The sequence below is a fragment of the Varanus komodoensis genome, unplaced genomic scaffold, assembly GCF_004798865.1.
Source record: "Varanus komodoensis strain SLA01 unplaced genomic scaffold, ASM479886v1 scaffold2, whole genome shotgun sequence".
In the NCBI taxonomy this organism is placed as follows: domain Eukaryota; kingdom Metazoa; phylum Chordata; class Lepidosauria; order Squamata; family Varanidae; genus Varanus; species Varanus komodoensis.
Genome location: NW_025335568.1, coordinates 22,770,708 through 22,797,442, shown reverse-complemented (window position 1 = coordinate 22,797,442; position 26,735 = coordinate 22,770,708). Strand labels below are relative to the sequence as shown.

The 26,735-nt window shown below is 39.5% G+C and overlaps 1 protein-coding gene across 1 annotated transcript in view; it reads left to right on the top strand.

Moving 5' to 3' along the window:
- COL25A1 (collagen type XXV alpha 1 chain) overlaps positions 1-26,735 on the top strand; it is a 321,936-nt gene that overhangs the window by 286,279 nt on the left and 8,922 nt on the right. Inside the window, exons 23-35 of the mRNA XM_044428504.1 lie at positions 129-206; positions 4,849-4,872; positions 6,982-7,026; positions 7,285-7,329; positions 7,649-7,729; positions 8,365-8,427; positions 8,901-8,951; positions 9,440-9,466; positions 13,566-13,601; positions 14,690-14,743; positions 17,074-17,127; positions 20,703-20,729; positions 21,721-21,774. Of these exons, the coding sequence (XP_044284439.1) occupies positions 129-206; positions 4,849-4,872; positions 6,982-7,026; positions 7,285-7,329; positions 7,649-7,729; positions 8,365-8,427; positions 8,901-8,951; positions 9,440-9,466; positions 13,566-13,601; positions 14,690-14,743; positions 17,074-17,127; positions 20,703-20,729; positions 21,721-21,774 (639 nt within the window). The remainder of the gene's footprint in view (positions 1-128; positions 207-4,848; positions 4,873-6,981; positions 7,027-7,284; positions 7,330-7,648; positions 7,730-8,364; positions 8,428-8,900; positions 8,952-9,439; positions 9,467-13,565; positions 13,602-14,689; positions 14,744-17,073; positions 17,128-20,702; positions 20,730-21,720; positions 21,775-26,735) is intronic.

The window sequence follows — 26,735 nt, the reverse complement described above, 5'->3', positions numbered from 1 at the left end:
AATTCAGAAAATCTTTTATGATGCTTTTCTCAAATTAGTTAGAATTAGTTGCAAATTAGTCATGTGTATATTGTATTCTTTGTTAAAATAATGTTTTGGGGCTTTGGGGATTTGGTGAAATGTTACAGGGCCCACCTGGACAAAAAGGTGATCAAGGTGCTACAGAAATCATTGACTACAATGGAAATATCCATGAAGCTTTACAGGTATTTAATTAGAACTTGTACACAAATTCAAATCTTATCTATCTTTCTTATCTAAAGAAATAGATATACAGTGGTACCTTGGCTCACGAACTTAATCCGTTCCAGGACTCTGATTGTGACCCAAATTGGTCATGAGCCAATTGGTTAAAGTTCCCCACAAGGTTCAATATAAATAAGGTTAATCCATTCTGAAGTCATTTTTTAAATCAGAAAAATGTGAATCAAAGTGACAACAACAAAGATCGCAGCCATCTTCTCCCCCCTCACCCAAGCAGGAGCATGGCCATCTCCCCGACCCCCAAGCACAACCGCGATCGCACTCCTCATCCCTGCATGTGCCCATCATTCCAGTACACTGGGGGGGGGGGGACGGGTGTGATCACAGGTGCACTGGGGAGGGAGTGATGGGTATGAAAGCGGGCACACTCGGGGCGGGGGGAGATGGTTGAGATCCCAGTTGCACTCCTGCAGGAAAGACGCATGCAGTCACAGGCGCACTCATGCAGGAAAGACAGGCGTGATCTCGGCCATCTCCCCCCCCCCCCCGCACAATCGCAGCCATCTCCCCACTCAGGGGGATGGGGAGATGGCTGCAATTGCGGTTGCCACCCAAGGCAGAGTTCACGACCTGAGTCAAAATTTTTATGACATTTTTGTTCGCAACCCGATTTGGCTGTGAACTGAGGCATTCATGAGCCGAGGTACCACTGTACTTCTCTTCCACCTCCAAAGACAGCTTTAGATACCTAAAAATTGTCTGAAATTGTACCTTCTTAAAACTTGTACTCCATATAGCCACACTTTTCATAAGTCTTTCAAACTTAAATCCAAGTCCTGGAACCTACGTGGCACCTTAACCTTTACTGGTTAATTGCAAATTGCTTATGGCATACTGCCAAGGGAGAGTGTGGGAATGACCTGTAGACTATAATAACCCATGCTTTTAGGAACCAACTTAAATTATTAGGGAGTAACCCCATTAAACATAGTGGGATTTACTTCTGAGCAAATCCTCACTTGCTCTCTGCCCACCCCCACCGCCAGAGCAGTACCATGCAGGACAGAGACTCCAGGATGGTGGGCATTGTCTTGCTCTTTACTATGTCATAGTAAATTTAGGAGCCTTTAAGGTGCCACAAGACATGTGGCTTTGGAACACAAAAGAGCAAGAAGCCCTATCCTCCTCCCACATCCATTCACCTTTCTCCGGCCAAGTGCAAACCCCTGATGCCAAGAGGACCATTCACCTGCCCACCATAGATCACCCCCTGTGGAACTTCCCATACAAAGAAGGTGGGAGAAATTGACAAGTTCTTTGACAAGTATGGAATATGGTTCCACTGGACTAATAGAAGTAATGTGAGGATAGGATGAAACAGACAAGGTTTCAAGCAGGGAATATGCTTCTGTGGGGTTTATTCCCAGGTACAAGTCACATGGAATAAATATATCATTATAAAGTAGTACTAGGTGTAGAATAATTATGCAATAATGGAACATCCTCTGGTTTCCTGATGCTAACTGAGAGGTCATAGGATGACCTCCAAGCACTAAGTTCCTGCATCTTTGCAGCTGGTATGGAAAGAACTGTGCTGACTACCTCCTCTGAATGTGCCTACAAAAGAGAGAAAGGGGCATTTTCCCTGGGAGACTCAGTCCTGCTCCCCAGTGCTTTATCAAGATGGCTGAAAACAGCGGGGATTATTTCTGTTTGTTAGATTTGTATCCTGCCTTTTTTTCTTTTTTAAGAACTCAGAACAGCTTACATCATGTTCCTCCTCCAGCTCTCAATCTTATCCCCACAACAACAATCCTGTGAGGTAGGTTGGGCTGAGAGTCCATGCCTGGCCCAAAGTCACCCAGTTGGCTCCATGGCTGAGCAAGGACTAGCATCCATGCTGGCTCTCTGGCACTGTCACACCTCATTCAGAGCATCAGATGCACATAAACCTCCATATTCAAAAGTTTACTTTCACTCACAGTAGAGATGATAGGATTGCACCTAAATGTATTAAGCAGCCATGGGTATGCTTGAGAACTAATCCATATAAAAATAAATTTAATTGTAAAATATGTTCTTTGCTGGTGAGAAAAATGAATTTAAAACTCAGAGCAGTCCACTTTGCAAAATACATGTGGTGGTATGATCTATGAACTGAAACAACCCTCTTCACTATGTCAGCTCCCTGTCAAGACTGAACTACAAGGGGATGTGGGGAGCTATTCTTCAATCCAGCTCTCTAATTCCCTCCCTTTCACAGATTGCCAAAAGCTAAGTCTGAATGATTTCTAGTATTGACAAAGGCTTTTTATTAAAGTAAGTGTTTAGTGGTCAAGGATAAGCAAGGATTTATTAAGCATTCTTGTGTTCCTTTGATACTGCTTTATAAAGATGGTTATCAGTCCACGGCTTTCAAGGAGCAGTGCAATGTATACCTGTAAATAAATAAGCATAATAGAGTTAAAGTTATTTTTTATGGCTAAGCAGAATTGATGTGCATGAACAGACAGGCATCTGTATTGAGAATTCTGTGCATGAACAGACAGGCATCTGTATTGAGAATTAACAAAGTTTAGTCTTAGATTGTTATGATAATCTTGATGATGCAACTCCTTTATAGTAGAGAGGGATGATAGATAACAGCATAGTCACTTGTATAGCTGCATAGTAGAATATTTATTTATAAACTGCATAGGAAATTCTGTATTCATTTACTCTTTCAGTATCACTGTGAATGACCAACACCACCAGCAGCAAAAATGTAACTAACACATTTGAGTTAGAGCTTGGTGCTACATTTTACTTTTCACTGGGGGACTGTGGGTAAGATCCAATGATGATCCCCTGCAGCTAGTCGGAGGAATCTACAGTGTGTGAAATTCCTGCTTGTGGTAGCTACCTCGGCCCAATTAAGGGGGAAGGGTCCCCCAAAGTCTCTCATAACACAGCTCACCCCACTCGGGGGGTCTCTTGACTTGCAGGCCTGGCTCAATGCCAGCAGCCATTGTGAATATTGAGGATGCCGTGAGCAGGTACTGCGACTTATTGGGAAATGTCTTCTTGGCAGAGTAGGTTGTTGCCATGGTTAAGTAATTTCCCCCAATCTCAAACCAGCCCATGGGTTATGAGTGGTTTGTTAACCATGGCAACAATCCATCCTCACCAGGTTTGTAAGTCATGAAAGCTGCCTGCCATGGCTTGAATGTTCACAATGGCCACTGACAATCAGCTCAACCTTCATTCAGCAACCATACAGTCCACCCTTCAGTGTAGCATTTTTGGGAAGCCCTGGGAAGGAGTGTGGAATCATTATTCCACAGATTGAAATGTCAGTTCAGGAAGACCAAAGGGAGGTGCCCTGCATTTGGACAAGGGCCTTGTTGATGAGCTAAAATCCCTGGTCAGTTGGCTGTCTAGAAGAGAACTGTCATGGCCACACTTTCATTTTAAGTCAATGGCCAGTCTTTGCAAGTAACATTCTAGTCTTTACCATCCAAACTCCTCTCTGTTGAACTTACTACTGTTTAAGCTTGCTGAGATTGTTCATGTGAACTGTCTATCTACTTTGGACCTTTGTCTCTGGAACTTTTTATTTTTAGGATAAAGAGTACTGCTGTACTTTTCATAAACATTTAATTCTTGTTTCCTGTTGATTGAAGGCTATTGTATCTTCAATAGCCTAGAATTGTTAAGTGGCTTGCCAGATCCTGATTCCTTATTTTCTGTTCTGATCAGTGTAGTGGAAGCTGTGGTCATTAAAGTATCTGCATATTCTCTTAACCCATTTATTGTTGAGCTTCTAGTGAATATTTCAAGGCTGGGATCGACCTCTCACTGTGTGAATTTGTTTAGGTCTTTTTTTTAGAATTCTTGTTTTTTATTACCTGGAATGCCTTACACCAGGAATTATTCAAGCCCTTGCTGGTATTCTAGCCATACAGAGTGGAACTACTTATGGAGTCTGTATGTCATCAGCAATAAGATTTCTGAAGAGTGTAGACTTTAAGTTTTACTACAGATTTGCTACAGTGAAAGAGTTTCACTCACTCCCAGTGTCCTGGGTCAGAATGTCAGAATGTGTGCTTCAAGGATCATGGCAACTATAGCAAATGAGAAGGATATATCAGTTGCTCGTGTGGAACTGAAATTAGTAGGATTATACTAATTAAGTGGTTGGCCCCGATTGGAGGTCACTGTCCAGACTTTGTGAAAAATGCATAGAAATTTAATATACTATAATATCATGTTTAAAGAAAACACCTATTTTACTGCAATGAAACCCAGTGTACTAAGAATTTGAGAGTGAGTAATGTTATTTTTACATGTACTGGTGTCTATGCTTCTTAAGTTCTCTGTTTCAATTAGTGACAGTCAGCGAAAATATGTGTAGGCATACACTGTAAACATGTCCCATTCAAAATCCTGATAAGTCTTTGGGACTTAAAATGTTACTGCTAGATCTATTTTTTGTTAAAGGTACAGAATTGGAACTTAGATCATCTTTTATTTCTCCAAGACAGTCAAATGCTTCTCTCAAACTGCCCCCAAATTCTGTGAAACCCATTACTAAACAAGCAAAGTATTTTATTTCAAACTGAACATCTGGTAACTTTGTCTTCTGTTAATACATTTTGCCAACAGAGGATTACCACCCTAACTGTCACGGTAATTCCTATTGCATGACTTACGGTGGTTTGTAGCTGTTTTCTTTTCTGGTGTTGCATGTGCATAAGTCCTGTGCTTTAGAATGTGTCTTTGTTCATCAGATATTGACCCTGTTTATTGCTACATAATGTGTTATCAAAGGATGCTTTGTTGAAAACTAGGGCTGCAGTTCTGCTCCCATTAAAATAATAACAAATTTCCTATTAATTTCAGAAAGAGAAAAAAGGGTTCAGACTCTTGCTAGCATTGGCAAATGTTTATGTCCATGAATCAGTGTATCTCCTGCTTCTTTTAGTGGAAGTTTTTCAATGCAAGAATTGCGCACTTGAATTTTTCAGGGTAGCATTAAAAAAAGTTAGCTAGAGCAGTTACATCTTAGAAGATACAGACCACACTTTCTACAGAAAAAGAGAATTATTCAACCAGTAGAATTCTTTTGGATCTAAATGACAACAGTCCAGAATTTAGATTGCAAATGCAACTTTTTTCAATTATTTATTTTCCTGTTCAGAATCAATAATATTAATAGAGGGAAGGAAACGTATTAGTCTCAGAAATAGTAACTATTGTTAAAATAAATTTCAGTTAAGCAAGTTGAACATTTCCCTGCATTTCGAATTCTCACCCTTAATGTTGAACATTATCTTTTCTGCCCTCTGCTTTCATTAGCCTCAAGAGGGGCATGTTGGGCTGGAATTTGGTAGTATAAATACAGTGGTGCACCTAGGAGATATGGATATGTAAGCCTTATAGGTTCTGTGTGGTTTCTGTAAGGTAATTTGCTGTTTCTAGTATTTCAGTGAAGCATCCTTTCTTTTTATCAGCAACTCACATATCTGTTGTGTACATGATGTTTCAGGGTCAGTCCCTCGTTTATCTCAAGTAGCAGAGCTAGGAGAAATTAGTAGAGAACACCAGGTTGAAGGAGGCCATTGCTTAATTAAACATAAAACAGTTAGCTATGTTCACCCAAGGCTCTGTGCTGAAACCACAAAGGAACTTTATATAAAAGCCACCGAAACTGATGTGCACAGTGCTGAAAAGGGGATGGGCGGGGCGGGGGGAGATTTCTGCTGAAATCAACATACTCAAAAAACGAGGTGAAAACCTTTAGGTTCTCCACATTTGCAGTTTCCATCTGTAAACTAGGATAGCCTATTTGTGAGCCTTCACTTTTCCTTTTTCTCTTCTTTTTAAGCCATTTTTGCCTCACACAAACCCCTCACTTTTGGTGACTTTAAACCCCTCAAATTTTTTTCTACCTAGTTTGTGGAATGCATGCATGTGTGTATAGGTTTTATTGTTTACCTGTCTTCTACTAATTTGTCTAAACCTACATAAAAGTTCGTTCAGGCAACAAAATCCCCAATGTTGAATTTAGGAGGGGAAATGGCTTCAAGAAGATTTAATTCTCAGCATAGAAATGGAGGTGCTTAACCCCAGTCACCTTTCCACTGCAAGCGTTTCAATCCTTTTTCATCCTTTATATAATCACAATGTCCAGGAGAACCTGGATTTAAAGGAAGTAGCCCTAATACTTTGGCACAGGGCAGTCTACTGCAGTGAGCTGCTTCTTTTTTTCCTTCTGATTTAGCTTCAAACAAGGGACCCTTGAAAATCAATACACAACAGTAAAGCATGGTCAGGCCAGTTGCTACCACCCACACTATTGTGCTGTATTGCTTCCATTCTACCCCTGCCTAGAAAGTTCCAAATAACTCATCCTTGCAGCCACAAGTGATAGCTAGGTGTGGGCACATGACCTGCATCTGCATCAATTTGGTTTGCTCTTCTTTGAAAATCAAACTGGATATCTAGTTTTGTTTGCAGAAAACTATATACTTTGTAAATTAGGAGCTGGAATTTCACTGGACAGTTAACTTTTATAATAATTTGTGTTTGCTTGTTTAATAACGTTATTGTAAATTTTTAATGTAGCATATATTAATACTGTCTGTCAATAGAAGGTCAGTGATTGTCACGTATGTTATTGATTCTTCACTGTTATGGTGTTCTTTGTGATGCTCATTTTGTTATTAACCAATATTAGAATATTTATGTCTGAGAGCTAGAGTGCTAGAGTAAAACTGAATTGCTTCTTGTGTGCAGGGTCCTCCAGGACCACCTGGACCCCAAGGATTGCAAGGGCCAAAGGTGAGCTAACAAATGTTCTTTATTTGGCTATCAGCATGTTAGAACAAAGACCTTGGTAGTTTTCACTGTAGTCTTAAAGTATAAACAGTATTAAGGGGAATGTTATAAACGGACGTTTCTGATCTTTCTTGTGGCTGTTCCAGTGGAGGGAAAGGGGAAAGATGTGAGCCCATGGTTTGAGCAGACTCATTAAACTATGATGTTTATCAAGTGATAACAATATAGTGAAAATAATTATGTTGGATTTTCACTTTTCAGGGTGAACCTGGATCTCCAGGATTACCAGGTGCTGATGGGGAGCAGGTACTTGAACAACTCCTCTTATGACTGATAAGATGAATCTGATAATATATTGCTCAGTAAAAACCAAGGACAACTTATTCAGTTATAGAAAATATATAATATATTTAAAAAATACAAAATATAAAAATAAATAGAATAGAATTATGAGTGTTGCTGGTGACATTTCCCTTTTCCTATTTTCTTTTCATTATCCTTTGGATGTGAAAAATACAGCCAAAGATAGGTGATAATTAATGCCAATTAATAACCCAAATATATTGCTGGATGTACTGTGTGTTCCAGCAATGTAGGATTCATTTTCATGAATGTGCTGTTTCAGGGGCTTAAAGGCTCAAGGGGTGATATGGGTGACCCCGGAATACCAGGAGAAAAAGGAGGAATTGGACTTCCAGGATTGCCAGTAAGTTACTTGAAAATGCCTTTGGTAGGAGGCAGCAGCATTTTGATGTCCATTCAGTGTCTGCTTCTTCCCGAGGTTAAATATGATGATCATCATTATTGTACTTTTTAATATATATATATATATATATATAAATATGGATATATATATGGATAGGGCTTCCTTTAACGGAACATTTAAAGCCTATCTTTCCAACATGAATGAAATACAGAAGGTGTCTAACAATAGAGAACAACAGGGAAGCTGGCGCAGCATGTGCTCTACAGGTCCCAGGTTCAGTTCCTGGTATATCCAGATAGAACTGAGAAAGACCCCATCTGCAACCTTGGAGAGAGACTGTCACTCTATGTAGACAATACTGAACCATGCAGAACTGTAGCCCATTGTAAGAAGGCAGATTCTTCTGTTTCTAATATAATTAACTAAATCAAAATTAGTCAGGGAATTGCTGTAAACATATTTAGGATTGTCAGGATGGAGGGTTTTATCCAGAGTTAGGGATTGGATAATATGCAAAATAAATCCTGACATCTACCATAGAAATGGAAGTAATGTCATGAAAATGTGTCCTTCAACTGGACAAAATGAATGATGAGATGAAAATGTTATTCAATAATCAATTAACAATTTTGTAGGGATCAAATGGCATGAAAGGAGAAAAAGGAGATGCTGGCTTGCCAGGACCTCAAGGTCCCTCTGTAAGTCTTGCCGTGCTATTTCAGTGCTTTCATAAATGTATAGTCTTGATTCTCTCTATATATCTTCTCCATAAAAGCCAATAGAGAAAAACAAGGTGATGCAAAGGAATATTGCAGTAGTGTTGCTGGCAGCAAACTCAGGGTATCAAGATTTAGTGGCAATTATTCTATGAATGATCTGACTTCTTAACTCACCTGCAGGTACCTCATCTCTTGAACTAGAATGCCCACTTTTGACAAATATTTATATGCACCACTTAAGACCCACTGTAGTTTATTAAATGATCTGACAGATACATACCTTTTATCATATTTAGACTTCGATTAAGTAAGCCTCACTGAACTCAGTGAATATACTTCAGCGTAAGAGTGCAGTTTTAAAGATGTACAGAGTAATAGAAATGAATGGCATTTTCTAAAAAGACAGGCGAGCATATGTTGGTCTGAACTGATTATATTGATTTTATATGTAGATCATAGGACCACCAGGACCTCCGGGCCCCCATGGTCCACCAGGGCCTATGGTAAGTCTTTCCAGCCATCCCTGTTTTAATGTTTCATGAATTAAAGCAACATGTCAAAGGTGGTCACACTGGAACATCTATCAATTCTTGGGATCAGGCAAAGAAAAAACTATCTTTCCAGAGGTTGTGGAAGGAGGATATATCAGGGGCTTGATGGACAGGTAAGATTAGGAGAAATGCTTGTAGAAGGGGCTTCAGGTATGGGTCTGATAACATAGGTGTACTTGTGGAATGCAAAGTATGACATCGGAACAGCAGGGGGCAGTTCTCAGAATTACTCCCACAGATTATTTGGAAAATAGATTGGAATGGAAAAGCTGTTTCAGAGTTCATTCTATTTGTATTTTGCTGTTAGGAACTAGCAAGCTAATTAAGGATTTTCTTTAATAAACCTTTGAACTGCTAGAACCCCTACTCTGTATTAGAAAGAATACTCTCCATACAAGAAATAGTGATTGAATGTGTAATGATTGAATTTTCATTTTTAGGGACCTCATGGATTACCAGGTCCAAAGGTAAAGAATCCAGGCAACAACTGACTTCAATATGTTAATTGGTTATGCTGTCATTCCCATGAATCATGTCCAAGCATGCACTCATGTTTTGTCCTTTGTCTCACTTTTTTGTTAATTTATGTGTGTATATATAAAGATATAAATATATTCTTAAACCTTTAAGCAGCTGCTTAGAATAAAACATAGCATACCTTTAAATGTAAGAATTTATGGCAATTTTCTGTGTCTGTTCCACATCACCATAAGCTGAATTAGCTGTCTATAATGTTAATTACAGAAAGCCAGTAAAAACATCTAGTTGTCTGGTGAGAATTTCAAGTTATACCATTTTGAACTACCTTTCACTTAAACTTAGAACAACAGAGGATGAGTGCATTATGGATAAATCATTCCCAGATATAAAATCATTTCCAGATATAAATTTCTTCTTCACCTCTGTCTTTCATGTCTTCTAATACTTCCTATTCATGTCCCCCTTTTCCCTTTCTTTGTAATAACATCATGCTGATTGTTTTTGTCCATGTCCTCCTATTTTTTAATGTGCTTAAATAGATTCCTAACAAGCCAAGTCTATACCAGCCAAGAGTCCCTTGCTACTGCTGGAAGCATTATTCCAGATGAATGGAAAATATGTGTGTGCACACACACATACATTTTAACATCAGATTGCTTCGTAGCCATAAACAGAAGGCATGTGTATATTAAAGAACTTGGTGTAGCTTAATTCCATCATCTGGCTCTTCAAACTCTTTACAGCTATACAATCTTATATTTAAATTTGTTTTATTCTTTTTTATTTTAAAAGAGAAGTAAAATGAGTTTTAGCCATAAGCTGGCACAGGAGAAGCATGTGCTACAATTTTAAGTCATGCCAGTGCTAGGTCTAATCTGACAGAACTCATTGACAGTCTCCAGACCCTAAACCTTGCAGTTTTTGTTCCTACTGATTTACTGGTGCAATCCTATACATATCTACTCAAAGGTATAAATCGTATACTGCTCTTTTAAAACCCAGTAATTATAACACTTGAGGTTTACAGGGTACTAATTCAGGCAAAATAAAAATGTATATGGCTTGTCTGCTTCTTTAGAATTTATATTGCCCTGCATTCAGCAGGATTGGTGTATTACTGCTGTGTTTCAATTCACTGTTGGATTGGTATAGGAAACGGTATACTTAGAACATTTCCTACCCAAGCTTGCTTTAAATGCTTGGAAAGGCACAGTATAGCTTTTAGCTGAGCTGAAGCTAATTAAACTGCCCCAGCTTTACATGAAGTATCTTGAGAATTACAATTTTGAAGTGGGCTTGTAATTATTTGTTAGCAATTGCTAGCTTCTTCAAAGCAATGGAATCCTGGCATTGCAGTTCTCTGCATATTTATCTATATAAATAGTTGAAAGAGAGAAAGCTATCATGCCAGTGTTCTTATGCCAGGGGACCTTGACAATTAAGTAGGCTCGAGACTGGTTTGAATGTTAGGGAGGGCATTGCCATCACCATCACACAAGAAGACGGTAGCAATGCTCTTGAATAACTCCCACAAGGCTTGAGCAGGAGAACTAGCCAGTAGTGGATTGTTGCCTCGCAAAGGGGACATACTCTCAAAAAGCCTAGGCAAGGCTATAACATCTGGTTTTTAATATAGCATCTCTAGAATATTCATAAGCATGAAAATGTATTAACTTCTATTAGCAATAAATGTAATCAGCTTTATGGAGATCGTTAAATCATGGTTCCTTAAAATACATTTCCCAGTGCGTCACAATCTTCCTCTGGTAAATTAGGCATGCTTAAAGGTTTAGAATATCTTTCCAAGCAGTACTGTGTGTTTCAGTTCACCATGAGAAGAAGCCACACAAGGATCACAGTCCACCGCTGAGCAGCTCATACTTTTGATTGGTCAAATTAAATTTCCCTTTTCTGATTTATTTAGCAGTCTTGGCATCCATCAGAATAAGCAAGTAGTAATTTCAATTATAAATGAGTTAGGTTGTTTAGGAATGTTGAGATAATTATAATATGAATATGAAAGATAGTTTTACTATGTATATCTATTTTAATGTGAATCACTATCATTTTCTATATGTGTTTTACTATTTGGATGAAGAGGAAATTGTACAAATAAAATTAATCAACAGAACCAGTTGTGCTAAAGAACAAGGGTTTGTGCCCATGTCCTTGACTGGCTCTCTTCTGTCCCTGCTTAAATAATCCTATCAGCACCCTCCAAAATAGCATTTATACTTTTATATTTAGGGTGAACCAGGGTTAAATGGTCTGAAAGGATTGAAGGGTGAACCAGGTCACAAGGGTGACAGAGGGCCCCTTGGTCTTCCAGTAAGTAAAATACTTATTCAATTTCAGTGCAAATTGCAAACTTCTCTTTCTATTTTCAGCCAAAAACTCTGGTTTACTCAATAGCAAATTTAAGCTATTTCACGTTGAAACAGAAAATCAGTCTTGTTTTGTTTTTATCCAGACACTGTTCTTGTATCATCCCATACTGTTTTGTCAGCTGTTGGTTTCTTGTTTTCCCCTTTTTCTTTTCTTTTTTTTTTTTTGTTATTTGTAGTCAACAGCATTATGGGTTCCGATCTTCCATATTATGTCACTGTGTAAATATTGTGTGATATTAACTATATATATAGATATAACCATATATAGAAATATATGGTTATCGTTGTAGTGGTGTGGGCGTGCATGTGCCCTGTGATTCCATAAATGTTGCTCAAAATCAAAGTTTATAACAAAGTGTTGGAACATTTCTTTAAAGTAATAAGATACCAGTTCATGTAATTTTGTGTTTTTGCTTTTGTTCATGGATATGGGGACGTTTCTGATTTTATTATTTTGAATAGTATTTGTTGCTAGTACTTTTCCATGTCTTCAATGAAAATTCATTGGAAACATATTTTTGCATGACATTGCATTAAGTGATAAGTGCTGAGAGGAATAACAATATTTGGTTTCAGGGAGCCTCATAATTCCCTGAATACAAACAAATACTTTAATTCTCCATTTCAGCAAAAACATCACAGAGTGAAGTGGGAAATAGTCAAAGTTATTTAAAATAATTGAGACAGTAATTGGGAGGTAATCCTACCAAAGTGAACATTTTAGAAGGGTATTCAGTAGGAATTTAGCAAGTACTTAACTCTCTTCCATTGACATCACTGGAGACTTACCATAGCTAACTTTGCCTGGATCCTTTTTCAACGTTTTTAAAATACTTGATGGGCATGGTAAAATGTTGTTTTTTTCTAGTGAATCCATCTAACTTCTTCCATTCTGGTTATAGCAGTAACTTTTTATATCTGTTAGCTCTAGATTTATCTTCTTTACATAATATCCACTAGGGGTCATCTATTTTCAAGAATGCCAAAATGAATTTTTCAAATGTTTTGGACAAGATGGGCAAAATCCGCTTTGTTTTGAAGTGATTTGTAAAAGAGCCTCTGATTTTAATGGATTAACATTGCACTAATGCAAACAATCAGCAATTTGCACAAGCAGTTTGAACTTGTTTGCACAAGAAATGTTATACATTAAAAACAGTGAAGAAACAGAAATAGTCGTTAAAAGTATAGGCGTTTTTCAGGTAGTATAATGCTATTTTCACAGGAGCCCATGTTTTTTCCTGATACCCCACCCTTTTCCTCACCTTTACATTCTGATTGTGAATATACGATTAGACTTCTGTGTTAAATTATTTATTCCCTTTGTTTATGTTTCATGTTATAAGTTTCCCTTACTAACTTATGAATAAGGGTATGTTTACAAAAAAACCCAGGATAACATGTGAGATTTGTAGCACTAATGCATCTAGAGACTCATTGTGATCTCATAAGATTAAAGAATTCTACTAAAAAATTTAAGAGAGATCCATAGCAAAGGGAATCAAAATTTGATTCTTCATGTTATGTAGAAATTATAACTAACCTCATGCAGTACTGTGATACTTCTTCCAGAACCCTGTCACCATGTGTATTCTGTATATAAATAGAAGGTGTACTTGTTCATCATCACCACATACTAATCTCACATTCTTGTCCTTCGTGTTATCCCTATCATCTATGCTTCCACTTAACCGTACAGGGAGCATCTGGCTTAGACGGAAAGCCAGGACCCCGGGTGAGTCCCTTGTGTTCCTATGTCGTACTACACTACCAAATCTACATGCCTCACTTCCAAACTCTTCACACCAGACAGATTTGTCTTGTTTATCGTGTGATGCTGGTTCTACTGTTGTAAAAATGACTAGAAACCTCATGTTCTGCTTGAAGGTAATGAAGGGCTAGCAGTCTTGGAGAGGGAAAAAGCTTTAGACTATAGGGTTTTGCAGTGTGAAATCTTGACTGCATCTAGCCCCATCTAGACCTACTTGCCACATATGGCTAGTGCACTTGGTTAAAAGGCTCCATGACAGGTGGTGTGATGCAAGTTCAGACTAGAATATACTCACTAAAATCATCAAGCAGAAAAAATGACATGTGAATGTAATGCACCACCCTTATCTTTTCTCAGTGTAAATTGATCTGCTCACAGCTTCAGAATCCATCTTTCAAAACCAGTGTTAGCAAAATTGATATTTAAGTTCAATGTATGGTCCAGCCTTCTTTTTATCTGGCTTTCAGTTTTCCCTCTGGCTAAAGCAAGAGAAAGCTCCAGTGTGTGATGTTCAGAGCAAGCTCAGATTGATAACTTAGATCACCTGTATTAAGCACTGTTAGAAGGTAGTAGAACTTATTATGGTTCTGTCTTCAGCTCTTCTGAAATGGATCCAGATTTCTAATTATGGAACCATTAAGGAAGAGCATAGCTGTGAATTTACACTGTCTTCCATTAAGCCATCTTTCCTTTTGGGTCTTTATGTGCGTTCTGCATGATTTAAATAAAAATTTATTTGTCTACCTCCCTTTGTTTAACCCCTAACTCTGCCTAGAAGAATCTGCCTCTGCTGTTTAAAACTCTATAGATCAGCCAGTCTAAAGCTACAAAATAAATATAATTGATATGGGGAATAAGTGCTGTGGAATTTAACAAAATACAGGTGGGATTTTGAATTCTGCCAGAGGGATTTGGAGCTTAGTTGGCCTCACTACTAAAATCCAGTCCATATTCTCAACCCTTCATAGGAAACATGATTCTTTGCTAAATATAAACCTTCCATTAGGAATCGTCAACATTTTTTATCAGCTCCTGTATGTTTAAATTTTCAGGGTATGGATGGCCCCATTGGCCCACATGGCCCTGCTGGTCCAAAAGGAGACCGAGTAAGTACATGCCTAGCAACTTCTCCGATGTCTTTAAACATTGTGGAAAATGTATTTCCTTTACTCAGTAATATATGCAGTAGTGCATTTGTGTTGGTCTGCTAATGTACTTTCACAAAAATAATATCTAAGCAAAAACAATAATAAAACAGACAGAACACTATAAGGTTTAAATGTAATGATGCGTTAAAATGCACTTTTCTCTCACCGATGCATAAAAGGTTATTGAATTCTTGCTGATATTATTAATCTCTCATAACATATCATAAAGCAAAAATAACATTTGAAAGAATGGGCATGTATTTTACAGTAACCTAAACTGGGTGTAAGAATGAGATCTTATCCTAAAAGACAATACAAAGTCTAGGAGGTAGTTGTATATCTTGTCTTGAAGCTTTAAAATGGGTGATTGTTGTATATTCAGGTACATATTTCAAAAATTACAGTACACTGATAAGAATCAGAATTTGTTGGTAAATTATATACAATGATGTCTTGCCACCTGTGGAACACGCACCTGCTTGCAGATCCAATTTCCCCGTTCCCCGGCATTCCCTGGTATCTCTCTCCTAAATCTGGTCCAGGGGACCCCTGGAAGAGATTTGGGGCATATGCAATGAGGGCTGCACTGGAGAAGAAGGAAAGGGAAACTCCTCATACTGGGCCCCGTCAGTCCACCTTAAGACACATATTTGTTAAAAATTCCATTCTGCTTCCATACTGATGCTTCTGAAATCAAGCAAGCAAACAAACAAGCAATCCTCTGCTGCTGTATTTAAGTTTTTAAAAAACATTTGGAGATCTAATCAGGGACTTAATATTAAATTAATATTTAATTTTGCTCTCAAAATGTGACTGTAGGCCATTCAATATCTCTCATTTTGTTGAGTGATGAACAAACATGATAAGCTCATATGTACAGTTCTGCAAATATGGAACACTCAAGAGTGGCCACAGGAGTGGAAAAGGTCAGTTTACATTCCAATCCCAAAGAAGGACAATGCCAAAGAAAGTTCAAACTACTGCACGATTGCACTCATTTCACATGCTAGCAAAGTTATGCTCAGAATCCTACAAGCTAGGCTCCAGCAGTATGTGGACCTAGAACTACAAGAAGTACAGGCAGGATTTCAAAGAGGGAAAGAAACCAGAGATCAAATTGCCAACATACGCTGGATCATGGAGAAAGCTAGAGTTCCAGAAAAACATCTACTTCTGCTTCATTGACTATGCTAAAGCTGTTGATTGTGTGGATCACAACAAATTGTGGCAAGTTCTTAAAGAGATGGGAGTACCAGACCATCTTATTTGTCTCTTGAGAAACCTATATGCAAGTCAAGAAGCAACAGTGAGAACTGGGCATGGAACCACTGATTGGTTCAAAATTGAGAAAGGAGTTCAGCAAGGCTGTATACTGTCACCCTGCCTATTTAACTTATACGCAGAGTGCATCATGAGAAAGGCGGGGCTAGATGAATCACCAGTTGGAATTAGAATTGTTGGGAGAAATATCAACAACCTCAGATACGCAGATGATACCACTCTCATGGCAGAAAGTGAAGAGGAACTAAAGAGCCTCTTGATGTGGGTGAAGGAGGAGAGCGCAAAAGTTGGCTTGAAACTCAACATTAAGAAAACTAAGATCATGGCATCCGGTCCTCCTGGCATCTCACTTCCTGGCAAATAGATGGGGAAGAAATGGAGGTAGTAGACAGCATACTAAAGAGCAGAGACATCACCCTGCCAACAAAAGTGCGTATAGTCAAGGTTATGGTTTCCCCAGTTGCAATGTATGGCTGTGACAGTTAGACCATAAGGAAGACTGAGTGCTGAAGAATTGAAGCCTTTGAATTGTGGTGCTGGTGGAGACTCCTGCGAGTCCCTTGGAGAGCAAGGCGATCAAACCGGTCAGTCCTAGAGGAGATCAACCCTGACTGCTCTTTAGAAGGCCAGATACTGAAGATGGAACTCAAATACTTTGGCCACCTAATGAGAAGGAAGGACTCCCTGGAGAAGAGCCTAATGCTGGGAACAATAGATGGCAAAAGAAGAAGGGGACAGCAGAGGATGAGGTGGCTAGAAGGAGTCACTGAAGCAGTTGGTGTGAGCTTGAGTGAACTCCAGGGGATGGTGGAGGACAGGAAGGCCTGGAGGAATGTTGTCCATGGGGTCACAATGGGTCGGACACGACTTCGCAACTAACAACAACAACAATAGTCCTGTGATTTCCAGTAAGGGTAGCATATAAGACAAACCAATCAATCAATCAATCAAATGGAAAAATTAAAAACATACGATTTAGAATGGATATTTTTTATAATTTATTTTAGGGTGAAAAAGGAGTTATAGGAGACCCTGGGCCTAGAGGACCATATGGCTTGCCTGTAAGTTACATGACACTTTTAAAAAGTACAGTTTTGAAAATTCTTGATTAAATCCTACTGTGCTTTATGACCATTCATCGCAGAGAAATGCAATTAGTTTAAGTAGTACAAGGTCACCACTCATGAGGCTATCTCTTATCTCAAATTTAGACAGATTCATACTCCCACATGCATCTGTGCTACAATAATAGAGTAGTTCTGACATAAACTAACAACAATGAGAAAAGCCAGAATTAAGGGTGACCCTTTTTGCACAGCTCCTGCCATTTCCATTCTGCTCTACATGTGTTATTACTTGTCTCGGGGCACTGGAATATAATAGCAGGAATTTAAGGCAAGAAAGGAAATCTATCAGGAGGATGTTACTTTCCTTAAAGAGCTCAAATGTCTCATCAGTACAAAAGTGTGATCAGCTTCCATTTATACAAAATATTTTGTTGTTATATTTCTTTGATTTATATTTTGGGCAAATTTGATACAGTTCCTTATTTGACACACAAAACTACAGCATCCATGTTTTATACAAAATGCCTTGGGCCAACTGATTTTGTCCTCTGTAAGTGGATGGGATAAATAACAACCATTGAAATATTGTATTATTTTTGGTTTAATGTAAGTAGCTTTCAACTCCATGCACATATATTATTATATCCAGTACAGAGTAATGTTGATAAATGCTTTACTTTGAAGAAATATTGCAACATTCAGGTTGATTTTATAGAAATAAAAATAGAAAAAAATGGGTTGGATCCTATCATTCCTTGCATGCAAGGCCTGTGATCCAGCAAGGAAACAATTTTCATCTATTTCTCTTCTTCCCTTCAGCCCCTATCATACTGTTCTGTAACATTCCCCCAAAAAGTATGCTTCACGTAAACAAATTTTTAGAGGTTGCAGAAGCCTGTGAATGGAAATCAGTAAATGGAAAATCACTTTCCCACTCCATTAGCAGGTGCCAGGAGCACTCTTTCTGTGAACAAAACTCTGATAAAATAATGCTCATAGAATTCGAGGATCCAACCCATAATCTAAGGACTGTCCTATGCGTGACTGTATTCATTCAGTATCCTGAACAAAAAGTTGAATGTGCTGAGACATTTAATCATTTGAAAGTTTACTGTAGTCAGAGGTACCAAATATTGTGGTTACTTTTAACTTTCACATGCTTCTCTGTAACAGACACAAACTCAACCCATTTTCAGTGCCAATGGAATTGTGAGATACATAATTTGTTCCAGCTGCAAATGTACTTGTGTGTATTGAACATGTGGAGAAAAACTAAAAAATTCACTATTATCTGACATATCAAGTGCGGATGAAAATATTTCCATGGAGAATTTTTTGTACTACTGTTTTCAGAGAACAAACATGAATTTAGTTGGATTTTTCCTAAAATAGATTTGGAAAATGTACTTAGAAGAATATGCACTTAGAAGAAAATGTATTCTTCCCTCTCCATATACACCATATTACCTTGTTTACATATCAGAAAAGACATACCACGTGGAAGTTCATTAAATGTTCCTTAAGCATCCATCCACTGAAACATCTGTCGGAGGAGAGCTGCTTTAATTGAAAAAGAACTACAACCTTTTTGGTGGTCTTTCATGGGAGAAGGGCCATAGCCCAGTCATAATGTATATGCATTGCATACAGAAGGACTCAAGTTCAATCCCCAGTTTCTCCAGGTATGGCCAGGAAAGGTTCTTATGTGTTAGCCTGGAGAATGGAGCTCTGTCAGTTATTGAGTACAAATAACACAATATCTACACTCAATGTTCAGTGTAGGTTGTCATCAAACTGTGGGTTGTTGTTAAAACAAGGGTTATTGAATTGCCTGACCGAGTCAAGTTATCAAACCATGGTCATCAATCCCTAATTAATAACTGGCCAACAAATCATGGATTTTTATGAGTTATTTGTGGTCACCAAGCCATGGTTTGTTAAGGCAGGTCAGTTCAGACATCACAATAACCCTCATTTAAACTCACAGTTGAATGACAATCCACACTCAACCCATTTTCAACTCTTGAGTATGGGTTGTTGTCTGAACCTAGCCAATGTAGACAGGGCTAGATGGATGGACACCAATAATTGGATTCAATTGCAACCAGCTACAGTGGGTTGGGGCAGTTACCTTTGAGTGCCAAATTTCTGCTCCCTGTTGTTCAAACATCTTCAAGTTCCATGTCACTTAATTAAAATATTAATTCATAAATATATGTCAAGTTGTCTGATAGAGTATTTTGTGCATTTAGAATAAATGATAAATGTTTTGTAAAGAGGACAAATGAGCCTTCCTGCATGGATTTCTTATTTTCTAAATAGGTGAAAAACTACTGGCCCCTACATACAAAAACCCAAAATATCAATTATACATGCTCAAGCAGCACTTTCTGAATCATTGCACAAACAAGATCCGAAATCAAACTGGCTGGCCAAACATGTACATCTAATTGCAAATATTTTGAGATTATAATTTAAGCATTTTTTCCTCAGCCTGCCCAAAATCTTAGTGCAGTCCTAGATGGGATTTGTCTCTTTATGAGCATTGATCTTGCAAATATGCCTACACATGGTTTTTAAGCTCCTGGATAATTTCAATGCTTCCAAACAAAGTCCCAGCAAGTCTATAATTTCAATATAAAAAGGCAATCAGGAGACACAGTGTATATTAGAATACATTGCACATCCAATTCCCAGACATAAGAACCACCTGTCCACTTCCTCCCTCTCTTGTTTGGATTCAGCTTCAGTACATTGGTCCTCATCCAGCCCATTATTTATTTATTCAAAGCATGCTTGTCCTGTTTTTCAGTCAAACAGCTTACAAAAATCAGTGCTTAGACAATCTTGGCCCTCAGATTTATGAAGTGAAAAACCCCCACAAGAATCAGCACTTTGGATTGTGCCTGGAAACAGACTGAAATCTCTGAAGCTTTTCAAACACTGGAGCTAGAGGTATTTTTGCAGATGGCCCTATTAACTGCTTTGTGACTCTTTCTGAGTGATCTTCATTGGCAGACCTGTATACAAGCCATTATAATAATCTGATCTGTGGTTAAGATCAGTAGGTAACAGTGATGGATAAGAGGTGATTCATGCCACGGCTGCTATTTGGATCTCCAGTTCGTATGAGTGATCAGTGGGTGCCTAATGTGGAAGAGATGTAACTCCATTCAGAACAAGTGGAATATCACAACTCAGAGAGGGCAAAACACCCACCAACAATGCACATACTTCTAAAGGTGAAGTTTTAGTAGAATGACCTTCACTCAGCCTGTTGCTAATCACAGAAAGCATTAGCAATTCCACCACCGCATCTGACTCAGATGATTCAGTTGGGTTGTACGCTATACTTAATGTCCATTGGACAGTGTCCTATTTCAACATGATTGTCCTTCATTCAGAAAGCTTTTGTACCTCATTGTTAAACCAGTCCCAAAGATCCAGGTGCACACCTGTGTTGTATACACAGTACAGTTGCTGCACATCTGAATAATTCTGGAAGGTATCTTACACAACCTGAGCTTATAGTCACAAAGCTTAACACAATTAATATGGTTCTTTAATAGGGCAAAGATGGTGAACCTGGCCTTGATGTAAGTAATATATATCATCCATTTATTTGTGTGGTAGGTAAAGATTTGTTTCAAGTACTAGTTGCATGCTTGGCGCATGTTCCCCCATTTGGTGTGCATGACAATCATGCAGAGTATATACTAAACATTGCATTGTTGTATGATTTTAAATAATGATAGAATAAGAGAATTAATAACATTTGGGAGTGTGAAGAGAACACTGCTAAGAAAGCAGTCTTGTAAACCCCACCTTAAATAGTGCCACTAATAAGTGCCTGCAGCAACTAGTGCTAATTAGAACACATGATTGATGTCTGTGAAAATTGCTAGTATACTTCTGTGCAAGCAGATATATTTTATCTGAGGAAGCCTTCATGGGTAGTCAGTGGTGCTTGGAAAATGCAACCAGATGAAGTTTGTACCACAAGACACTCCTTTTGATGTAGCACTTCCTACAAGATTCTTTTACCATGCAAGCACAATTCTCAGAAAGGGAAAGGTTTGTGTCAGGTTAAAATAGTTGAAATACCATGAGAAGTTGTCTTACCCAAACACATTACTGTAGGCAGCACCCACACAGTCCTGTTTCCAAGCTTTTGGAGCACACTGATTGCATGTGTTGATTGCAACCAAATGTATTTCTTAACAGAAGTTGCAATTGGACATTCCATGTTCCACAATTTCCTTTGCAGTGAGAGAGGATAACTTTTGCTCTTTCATCCCTGTGTTCAGTGCCAGTGACCCCCCTATTGAAGCATTTCCTTTGGACATTGCTAGTGCTTGGCTGCATGTAGGAATAGGGGTGACTTTTGATCTATCTGGGAATTTCAGTATTGCTATCTTGCTGAAAATTATAGCCTTGTAAAATTCCACCATGCTCGGTGCAACATTCTGGGTGTGTGTGCGTATGTGTGCATATAATTCAGTTATCCTACTACTAACAACAACAACAACAATAAAAGCCCACATATCAATATACAGAAGCCAATAGAGGTATTTTTGTTTTTTATAGGGCTTCCCTGGTCCTCGTGGAGAAAAGGGTGATGTAGGAGAGAAGGGAGAAAAGGTGACCTCAATACTATTAACCATTGTTTGATTACTTAGCCTAGTCAGCTTTTCTGTCCCAGTCCTATAATTTGTCCCATTAAGCTTGACTTTTCTTCCTTCTGTGTGCCAAAAGTCATGTCACAGATCTTTGCTAGACAAAGTCATCTGTCAGAATGTGAAACAAAGCTTCCACCCAGATCCAGAAAGGTCAGCAGTTTCCATAATGGGAGAGGAAAGGCTTTCTCCTCCAAGACTCCTGGCAGTCTGTGTTTGTTTATATAGCAGTTACTGACAAGAGACATTGGAGTAGCAACAAGGTAGGAGACAGTGGGCCAGATTGACAGCTTGTGTAAATCAATATAGGTCCATTGACTTCAATTAAATGTGTGCTGTATTTATATCTTGTAAGTGTCTGGCTCATTGCTGAGAAGATGAAAGCTCAACTAAGAACACTTTGAGTTCATCCAGAGAAAGTTTGGCTCATTTGTGCCCTCTTGAAAATGATGGCTGTGCACAGTTAAGCATTTAATCTTGTTCAAGTAACTTCAGCGTGCCTGTTGTAGGATTGGTCTCATGTGCCACAGTTCAGCTTCTTCTGGCAAGTGCAGGAGCTCTTCGGCATGTATAAGCTCTTTTCTGCACTTCTTTACTTATATTTTCAGTACACCTGCAATGCTGGGAATGTGGCAGCTCTGATATGCTCTCAGAACTCTTGCATTTCTCCATGGGCAGGATTGAAAGAACAAGGTTTGAAAAATTAAGAAGATGAGCAAAGGGATATTGTAAACGTAGCCTTCCACCTAGTACTCATGGAAGAGTCTTCACACCATTGCCATGGTGTGGGTTCTGCTGTTGGCCCTGCACCCACAATCATACAGCATCTCTTGCCCTTCCTCCATGTCTATTTGTTATGGTGGGTTAGGGAGAGGAGAACCAGCATGTGCAAATTTGCCCAGGAGCTGGAAGCCTGCCCTGTCAGGATCCATTTTCAGGGAGACGTGCACACATAGATGTTTACAAGTAGCCTTTTCCCCTGTGGGTATCTCCAGCTAATAAATGAACACTGGGGACGGAGGATGCCATGAACCTTGGAAATGGAGCTAGCAACACAGCTCCACTCCTCTATTCATGTAGAAGCAATGTTGCAAGATAAATCTAATAGTCACTGGGAGGCTGCACAGAGAGAAAAGATGGTTTAGGACTTTGATTCAGAACTTTGGACTGTTACCACACTCTGAATCAGAGTTGAGACTGTGAAACCTTACTTGGGTTCATTTTTCTATAGCTGCCAATGTTTTCTCCATAGATTGGAAATCAGTTTTTGTTAATGTGTTTATTGTTTGGTAGAACTGAGTGAAATTTGGTGACAATTGGCAAATTTCACAGGCAATAAACCTATGAAGTATAGGTGTCTGAGGGAAATTAAAGGCAATGCCTATACCATTTTAAAACTTATGTTTGAATGATATTTGGAGGCATGGTATGTGTCCCTTCTGAAGAAATGAAGGCAATTATTTTTCAGACAAACAGGTGTAGGGGATTTTAAATTTGAATTTTAAAATTGTATTTGCTTGTTGTGGAGGAGAATTGGTCTGGATGCTTAAGAAAATGAAAAGAGACATGCTAGATCAGACTGTCTATCTAGTCCAGCATTTTGTTCATATTTTGGCCAGACCAGCTGCCCATAGGAAACCCACAAGCAAAATATGAATACAACTGATGTACACAGCAGAATGCCTGTTCACATACAGCCATCTGGACTACGAGCTGTTGACAGCCTTATCTTCCTTTAATTTGCCTAATTCCCTTCTAAACCTGTCCAAACTGATGGCTATCACTTTTGTTGAATCCTTAGTAGGGATGGAAGAATGAGCAGTGTTCGAGCTAGTTGAGGTTCTCCATTTTCCACCCCAATGCTTTTTTAAACTTTTTTTTCCAAAAGAAAACAAATAAAGTTTATTTGATTTTCTTTTACATGTTTCCAAGCATGTACCTTAAAATGTGCACTTTCCTCACTTATAGGTTAAGGATGGAACTATATGGAGAAGCAAATGTACATTTTCAGAACTGCACACTTTGATAGGTGAATGTTTTGGAACTGTGCATATTTTAATGCAAATATAACTGAGGAAAAAACTTCTTAAGAATTATTCTTCTGTTTCCATATTTTGTTGTTACCAAGACATGTCCATATGATTAGTGTACATCTCTGCTTCTTATTTCTTCTAGCAACCTTCTCAGAAACTGTGCAGGAGGCATTAGATTTGCCACATTCATTCTTAATGGAGTGCAACTCTTACACTTTATTGAAATATATGAAAGTGTACACAGATGTAATACCCACATTGGTACATTCTTGGTTATGGTTAAGATAAATCAAAGGTGTCCTTCCTTTGGTCTCCGTAGGCAGGAGTGGAGTTCTACCACCAGTAGAGAGCTCTTCTATATCTACAGAAAGGTTCGAAACAGATCAAATTGGCCTTACAAAGTAAAAGTCAATCTCCAAAGCCCAAAGGCAGGTCTGAAGTTCTCGTATGAACCCACTTCAGTTTGAACTGTTTCACACCAGAGTTGTCTAAGTATGGAAACTGCCCCATAAAGTAGACAATTTCTGTGATAAATATTAACATTAAAGTGGGAAAAATAACAGATTAAGAGAAGAGTTACTAAAATCAAACTATCCATATTAGTCTTCTGGGTATGAAAAACTGGCTTAATAGCTCAGCTTATCCTGTTGTCATTTTGTAATACTTGAATTTCTTATCAGAACCATTTATTCGTAGAATTATGCCATTAAGTTTATTTCGTCAGACCATAATTCATGTATTCAAGTCAATGAGCTTGTTTGTATAACACAGCAACTAACTGTGGTTTAATTTACCTGTGTGGGCTGTTGTGTCATGCAAACCCATTTAGCTGCAGATGGTATGGCACCCATGGGCGCCCAGTTTGTCTTGGTTGGTTGTGTTGTGCAAAGTCAAGGAGCAGGGGTGTGTTTGAGATTAGGCAGTCCTCAAGTAATGCTTAAACAGCCATGGATTGTTGAATGTTTATTCAACTTTGACACAATCACTGCCACCTGGCTTCATGTGATGCAAGCAGCCATGGCAAGTAGGGTATTTTGGCCACCCATCATGGCATGAGAGCCCCGCAAGGCAAGGAAGCCACAGTGACTTGTGATGTCATGTGAGCCAGGTCAATGATTTAAAACAGCAGGTTTTATTTATTTATTATTTTATTTATTAAAACATTTTTATGCCGCCCCATTCGCCGAAGCCTCGGGGCGGCTTACAACATAGATAAAACAATAAGTTAAAATATCCATATAAAATAATCTTAATTAAAACACACATTATAAAATAAGCCGCCCTGGCCAGATAAAATTCAATTGTATTTAGCATTTAAAATGTTGCTTAAATAAAAAGGTCTTAGCCTGGCGCCGAAAAACAAATAACGACGGCGCCAGGCGGACCTCTCTGGGGAGCGCATTCCATAACTTAGGCGCCACCGCTGAGAAAGCCCTTCTCCGAGTAGCCACCCTCCTAATTTCTCTCACGGAGGGCTCCCGGAGAAGGGCCTCTCCCGCCGATCTCAGGGGGCGACTGGGCAAATATGGATGTAAGCGCTCCTTCAGGTAACCAGGACCCAAGCCGTTTAGGGCTTTATAGGTCATTACCAACACCTTGAATTGGGCCCGGACTTCAATGGGGAGCCAGTGAAGCTGACGGAGAACTGGCGTCATGTGAACATAACGTCCAGTCCCCGTCAGCAGCCTGGCAGCTCTATTCTGAACCAATTGAAGTATCCGGACCGTCTTCAAGGGTAGCCCCACGTAGAGCGCGTTACAGAAGTCAAGACGGGAAGTCACCAGCGCATGAGTCACTGTTGCAAGGCAGTCGTACTCCAGGTAGGGGCGCAGCTGATGAATCAGCCGAAGCTGGAGGAAAGCGCTCCTCGCCGCTGTTGTCACCTGAGCTTCAAGTGAAAGCTCCGGGTCAAGGAGCACTCCCAAGCTGCGGACCTTGTCCCTAGGAGGCAGTGCAACCCCGTTCAGGACAAGGTTCAGGTCACCTTCTCCGAAGCCCGAACCGCCAACCAACAGGACCTCCGTCTTGTCTGGATTGAGCTTCAGTTTATTGGCCCTCGTCCAGCCCATTACCTCGGCCAGGCACCGGTTCAGTACAGCCACTGCCTCACCTGGATTGGTGGAAAACGAGAGGTAGAGCTGGGTATCATCAGCATACTGATGGGTCCGCAGCCCACACCTCCTGATGACCTCTCCCAGCGGTTTCATGTAGATATTGAACAGTAAAGGGGACAAAATGGAACCCTGCGCAGAGCCATAGTCCCCCAACACCACCTTCTGGAATCGGTCGTTGAGATAGGAGCGGAACCACCGCAAAGCGGTGCCTCCAACCCCCAATCCCGCCAGCCTATCCAGAAGGATACCATGGTCGATGGTATCGAAAGCCGCTGAGAGGTCCAGGAGAACCAACAGGGACGCACTCCCCCTGTCTTCTCCCTGCACAGGTCATCGTACAGGGCGACCAAGGCAGATTCAGTACCGTACCCGGGTCTGAAGCCGGACTGAAATGGGTCCAGATAATCAGTTTCATCCAAGAGTGCTTGGAGTTGTCCCGCCACCACTCGCTCTAACACCTTGCCCAGAAACGGGATGTTGGCCACTGGTCTATAGTTAGCGGCCATCCCTGGATCCAGTGACGCCTTCTTCAGGACCGGTCGAACTACCGCCTCCTTTAAAGGGGCAGGCACCCGACCCTCCCTCAGAGAAGCATTAACCACTTCCAAGATCCAGGTTCCAATCCCGTGCTTGGAATCCTTTATTAACCAAGACGGGCAAGGGTCCAAAAGGCAAGTGGTAGGACGTACTCATCCAAGCACCTTGTCCACATCATCGGGCCGCAATAACTGAAATTCATCCAATAATTCTGGACCAGACGGCAGCGTTGGTGTCTCCCT